At 53.2% G+C, this 6,328-nt stretch overlaps 1 protein-coding gene across 1 annotated transcript; it reads right to left on the bottom strand.

The window, feature by feature from the left end:
- Positions 1–303: 303 nt before the first annotated feature.
- LOC112548203 lies at positions 304–3,758 on the bottom strand. The gene is made up of 6 exons (XM_025193022.1): positions 3,737–3,758; positions 2,773–3,101; positions 1,293–1,608; positions 1,066–1,170; positions 938–987; positions 304–351 (listed from the first exon to the last, which is right to left on the bottom strand). The coding sequence occupies exons 1-6, from the start codon at positions 3,756–3,758 to the stop codon at positions 304–306; spliced, it is 870 nt and encodes a 289-aa protein (XP_025048807.1).
- Positions 3,759–6,328: the final 2,570 nt, after the last annotated feature.

Raw genomic sequence — 6,328 nt, 5'->3', positions numbered from 1 at the left:
TGCTCCGCCTCACTGGTAGGCAGTGTGTGGCTGATGTCCAGGGCCAAAGCGCCTGTACCTGCTGCCTAATAAAAAACATGTGTTTCCTATACTGTTTCCCTCTCAATAATAATTGGTTCTTGCCACTGACACGCAGGGCCTGAAATGCTTGATCTCTTGTGCATGATGGCCACCCTGCCCTATCACCCTCCTCCCCAAACACACTGACACACTGGACAGCTACTTGGCTTCATGGGTCTCTCCATCATGTACACACGTGTCCCCACACTTTTTATTTTAAAGTTGAATATGTGAACACTTCAGTCATGCAGCAGCATTTCTGCCGCTGTAGCTCACAGCTGCATATTCTGTCTGCAACACAAGAGGAGAGATCTCGCATCGGTTGTGGGTAGCACAGCCCGGAGACCCCAGCTGAGCTCAGCGTCCCACAGTGCTTGGTGCTGTATGAGCATCAGATAAGGGATTGCCTTGATAAGTCAAGACACCACAAGTGGAAAGGGAAACTGATGCCCAGAGAGGGGCCAGGACTTGGCTGTGATCCCTTAGCTGCTCAGACCCAGAGCCAGAAAGAGGACTCAGGTGTCCTGCCCTGACTGCCAAGGTTGATGTATCCCATTAGATGACACGGCCCCATCCATTCACCTGCTTCCTGGGACTTTTTTCAGAGTCAGAAATGTCCTGGCCTGGATTTCCTTTTGCAATGCCCAATGTATGGCAATGTGTCCCCCCATGAACATGCAGCTGCCTCTGGGGTGGGACACAGCAGTTCAGCTCCATGAACCCAGCACAGCGCTGACAGCAGCGGGGAACAGGGGAATCAGTGATTACTGCAGCGACTCTGCCAAATTGCTGGAGAGCTGACCTGGAGGTACCAGGCCAGGATGAGCCCAGACCCCAGTTCTGAGCATCATTGTGACACAGCTGGAGAAACAGTTACCTCTGGGCTCTGGCGTGGGCGCACATCACTTCCCGGTGCTGCCGCTCTCCCTGTGGGGAAAGCAGAGCAGGGGCTGTTAGTGGGGCAGGGATGTGGCCGGGGGGCTTGACCCTAGTGCTTGCTGTGGCCCTTAACTTTGATGGGGCACTTGGTGGAAAGCAGGATGAGGCCCTGGACCAGCAGGAGGAGGCATACACAGGGCAGCCCCACCCAGTGCACAACCCAGCAGGGCCCTGCGGGGAGAGGAGACAGTGAGAGCAGGGCACAGAGCCTGCGGCTGGGAGCGGATGAGGGGCCCATTCCCAGAGTTCACAGTGAGGGGCAGGGGTGATGCCCAGGGACAGGCCTCACCTACCCTCTGACATGGCACCAGTGCCCTTGGCTACAGCAGCACTGATGTTTCTCCCGGTTCCCTCCTCTCTGGCTGTGCAGGTACAGGACTTCCCCGCGTCCCACCGCTCCTTGGGGACCAATGCCATGATCCACATGCTTTCCCCATCCAGAGCTCCTGCATCCATCTGCTCTGGAGGCTCCTCCATAACATCCCAGAGAGTTGTCTTCCAGCCCAGAGCATGCGGGGAGAGCAGGCAGAGCACGGGGACAGGGCCTGGGATATTGGCCTCCTCTGAGGGGGGAGGTGCCAGGATGGCAAGGCTGGGCTGGGGAGGCACCTGCATGAGAGTGGGAGCATCAGTGCCAGAAGCCAAAGGGACATGGGCTGTTCCTAGCAAGTCACCTCATCCTGCCCAGCCCAACCCTGCCCTGCCCTGCCCAGACAAAAGGTTATAAGACAACTTGGTGTCCTTAGGCTATTTCTCTGATCTCTCCCTAATTCAATCATTGTGGTGTTGGGATCCTGGATTAATTTTCAGGTGCCATCTGTGTTCGTTTTGGTACAGGACACAGAGGGAGTCTCAGCCCATCCGGATTGAGGTCAGGACTAGTCTGTGACCTGCTGCATGGCCACAGAAATAAGCTTCCAGCCCCTTCTTGTGCCTCAGTCTCCCCACACATGAGATAAGGCAGACGGCTCTCCACAACCTTCCTTCCCTGCTCTGTGCTCTGCAGGTCAGAGCCCAGTCCAGGAGCCACATTGATCTAGGCACTGAAGTCAGCCAACTTCTTCCCAGTTTTGCTTTCATCCCATCCAACATGGCACCTCCTCCAACACTTCCTCCCTTCCTCTCTATCGACCCTGTCTGGAATATTTGCCCCTGGGATGAGTCCACCCCCTGGCACAGCTCTCAGTGCACTGCACTGGGGGTTCAGATCATGCTATACCCTTGGAGCATGTTGCTATTGCCCTGAATGAGCTGATGGGTGGATTCACCACGTGTTACGTGGGTCTCTTCCAGTAGTCGCCAGATTACTATGAGGGCAGGTAGGGGCGGTGGAACGTGCCTGGTTCCTAGGCTCAGGCAGCTGCCAGTAGCAATGGCCAGTGAGTATAGGATCAAAAGGGACCATTGACACCCAGCCTTGCTAAGGCATGTCTCATCTACAGTGGTTGGATTATGATCCCTGTTACATGAGAGGGCAGGGAAGTGAAGGGGCCGACTTCCCAAAGTTCCCCAGTTTCCCGATCTCATTCTCAGTGAGAGCTGCTGGGGCTGAAAGGGCCACAGAAAATATTAGCTTTGTCACAGAAGTCCCTGGCCTTCTTAAGCAATGGCTCTGAAGGACCTGGAACTGACCCAACGTCTGCTCTGGCCCATGGCCTGGTGCAACCCCTGGCTGGCTTGGAGCTGAGACCTGTGGCTGGGTTACAGCATTGCCAAAGGGAAGCTGTCTCATTACATTGTTCCCGTTCGAATGTCAGGACACTTACCTGTGACAATCAGTCTGGTCCCGTCCCCAAAGCTCCCATGTTTGAACTCAGAGAGGCTGCAGTAGTAGACCCCGGTGTCTTCTCTCTGCAGATGCTCAATAATGAGAGAGAACTGCTTCGTGGTTTTGTACCTTGTCCCCGAATACCTGCCAACTGGTCTTGCAAACTCAGAGCTGTGATAGATCCCATGCAAGCTGCCATCCGGTTGCTCCTTGTACCACACGACACTCCAGTCATCTCCCAAAATGCTGCACTTCAGCTGGGCAGTTCCTCCAGAGGCCAGGAAGAGCTGGGTTGGGCTCTGCAAGATTAGCACCCCTTCTTCTGAGATTGCCACTGCACAGGGGAAGAACAGAGTCTGTTGCTATAGGGAACAGCAGAGAAGGACGGTTCTTACAAGGCAACCTATATAGCGCTTGGGTTAGGGGGTTAAACCTATTTAGGGGCTGATGCTCTGCTTCTCCTTGAGGAGCTCATTGATTGCCTGATGCAGCTCAAGGGGAAATGTATTAAGTAAAAGCAGAGTAAGAGCCCCAGCAGTGCGAACCCAAGAACAGGGAGGTCCCTTCTCTCTTCTCCTTCGGCAAAACTGCCTGCTCTGTGGTTACCAGTGATCCCACCCAATGCTCTGAGCCATGTGGGTCTGCCCTGGGCACTTCTGCATAAAACCACTGGCACCCTGGGGAAATCCATCAGCAGAAAGCATAAACCTGGATGATAATCCAGGACAATAATATCAGACCTTATCTGGCCTGATAAACCTTCCACGGGGGTGCTTGGGGTTGTCACTCCATATCTCTGCAGACTGAACATGTCATCGTCCCCACTTCCCCCGATCTCTGGCTGGTGGAAATGCCTCTCGCACCAGGCTGTGGGTAGCACTGTGTGTTGTGGAAATCCCAGGTAGAAAACTAGCTGCTTTGAGGCTGGTAGCAAGCAAACCTGGAAAGCATTCAGTTGAAAGGTCTTACTCTGCAAGCAGAACAGGATCATCCCGACCAGAAAGCAGGGCATCTCCTGGGTGAGGAACAGCTGAGGCTGTGAGCTAGACACGTGTGCAGGTCACAGAGTGAGTGATGAACGGCTGTACGGATAGCAAGCAAGGAGGGCAAAGTTGTTCAGGGTGGGACAGACACGGGGAGCTAGGTTGAAATCCCTCCCCCTGCACTAACTCACTGTGTGGGCAGGGCACTCAAATCCCATTGACTTCCAATTCCTCACTGCCACGCGTTTGCATTTTCACTGACCTGCATTACTGAGTCCTGGCTCCTATCCCATCCAGGAGAGCACGATACAACTGTAGACTCTCCCTCTGCTGAAGAAGGGTGTTTGTACCTGAAAGCTTGAAAAGAACAATTTTCCCAACTATTTAGTTTGTCTAATAAAAGAGATCACATTTACCTAAAGAACCTGTGGAGCTCCTGGGGGACTTTACAACTGAGCCTTGGGCTTCCAGGTTGGTGCGATGCTTCTGAGAGTCCTCCCCCGGTCCCTGTGAGCTTTGCTCCTGCACGCTGAACAGTGCCCAGTGCACAGGGGTGTTGGGAGGAGCCGCACGTATGTACAGAGAGGCAGAGAGCAAAGGGGTGTTCCTCACCCTCATCTCAGACCTGCACACAGGCAGCAGCAGCTCATGCACGGGGCTCTGAGGGCAGTGGTGACTACGGCAATGCTGTTCATCCGACACCTGCTTTTGACATTCACAGGTAACACTTTTGCATCTGTCAGAGCTTCCAGCTTTGGATCTCAGGAGCTTGGTCTATAAGATGCTGTAGGGTAGCTTAGCAGACATCAGTCATCTGCCACTGCGATGCTCTTCCCTTCTCTCACGGGCAGTTAGCTTGGCTTCTAGCAACTTGGTAGTAGACTGTGACCAAGCTGTAATTGCTTTCATTTTATGCCCAGTTTATTTGGACATGAGATGTAACATGCTGGACGCTGACTGTAACAACCCCCGCTTATTTCCACAGTGTCACAGGTGCAATCGATCTACCAGACACAGCAGTTCCTGTTTGCAAACACTGATGCTACAGCAAAGCTTCAATGCCAGATCAAAGAAATATACCCAGGAGCAGGTGTCCAACTGGATTTCTATCACTGGTACAGAAAGACAGACTATCAGGCCCCTGTGAAGATTAAGAGCTGCTCAGATAAAGTCCATGCTAGTAAAGTTGCTTGCCTTGCAGAAGGAAACACCTTGATTCTTCAGATCAGACATCTCCAAAGGTCTGAATCTGGGATTTATTACTGTGCTGAATATTATGGGACCTTCTTGTCCTTTGGTAAAGGGACCAGGCTGGTTGTCAGAGGTAAGGAGAGAGAAGGACAGTGGGAGGAGAAAATGGAAGGGGAAGGTGTATTATTATGCAGGCACATTAAGATGGGGAGGCTGTTAACCAGGATTTATCGATGAAAAGAAAGGCTGCCTGAAGGCAGTGAAAGGCCCTGTGAAGGCAAGCAGCTCAAACAGCAGGAAACACCCAGAAGCATTCACACATAAGAAAGGGCCCTACAGGAAAAGGGTTGTGAGGATGTGGGGTCTTGTCCCGGGGTCAGACCACGTGGGGGTGAAGTGGTTTCCACTGACAAGTCCTGGGTGCAGAGGTCAGGTATCTCTAGGGCTTCATCAGTTCCCTCTGCTGAGGGCAGGCGTGGTCTCTGCTGTGTCTCCTCGTTCCTTAGTCCGAGATCCCTAGATGTTCAGATTCTCAATGGTTTCTTCTCCTGCCTTTTCAGGCTGGTTTGCTCCTGGGGGATCCACCCCCTATTTCGAGAGCAGGGCAGGGGAGTGTCCCACGGACCACTTTCCTCCCTTCTCCCCAGACAGTTACAGTGTCATGAACCAGGTGTGGCTTTTGGCTCCATCTCCCCATGGCCTCACCCCCAATGGCACTGCACATCTGGCCTGTCTGGTCCAGGGAGTGTCCAGCCCAGTCCAAATCTCCTGGAATATTTCCCAGGAGCAAAGACCGACGCATCTGTTGAAGACAAGTAATGGATCATTCACACTCATAAGTCACATCAGCATCCCTGCAGAGGCATGGACCAGCGGGGCAGCTGTCACCTGTGAAGTCAGATTCAATGCTTCTGAGAGAAGTGTTAAGAGACATGTTTCATATGTTGCACGTAAGTGATTGTATTTTTTGCAGCTGAGACCGGTAGAAACGAAGGTTATTTTAGAGAGAGTGGAAATGTCCCATGTCAGAGCTACTTTGAAGTGTGCTGTCATTCGGAGCAGCTGCCATGTACCATGTAATGCTTAGAGACAGACAGAGGTGCAGGGGCTTGGAAGTGGGGGGAGGAAGGGGAGTGATATGAAGACAACAGAGAGCGCCCTCGGCTCTGGAGATGTCTCACGGAGCTAAGGGCAGAGGTTACACTGACCAGCACAGAGGAGCAGGATGAGGGGAACCGTGCCCCTCTCAGCTGCACTGAGCCTTTGTGTCTGCTTCCAGCTTCCTCCCCGGCCCCCAGCGGTGAATGTCTGCCGTATTTCATGCTCTTGGCCGTGGGCTGCTTGCTGGTGCTCCTGGCTGTCACAGCCCAGTGATTTTGGTGCCTCG

The sequence above is a fragment of the Alligator sinensis genome, unplaced genomic scaffold, assembly GCF_000455745.1.
Source record: "Alligator sinensis unplaced genomic scaffold, ASM45574v1 scaffold838_1, whole genome shotgun sequence".
NCBI classification, from domain to species: Eukaryota; Metazoa; Chordata; order Crocodylia; family Alligatoridae; genus Alligator; species Alligator sinensis.
The sequence above is the reverse complement of the archived record's forward strand: the minus strand, read 5'-3'. Positions and strand labels throughout refer to the sequence as shown.

Coding starts and splice junctions, on each gene's coding strand:
- LOC112548203 (XM_025193022.1), bottom strand. CDS start 3,758: ATGATCCTGTTCTGCTTGCAGA. Junction 988..1,065: donor GTGCCCCATCAAAGTTAAGG/GCCACAGCAAGC, acceptor CTTTCCCCACAG/GGAGAGCGGCAGCACCGGGA. Junction 352..937: donor GCCCACGCCAGAGCCCAGAG/GTAACTGTTTCT, acceptor CTTGTGTTGCAG/ACAGAATATGCAGCTGTGAG.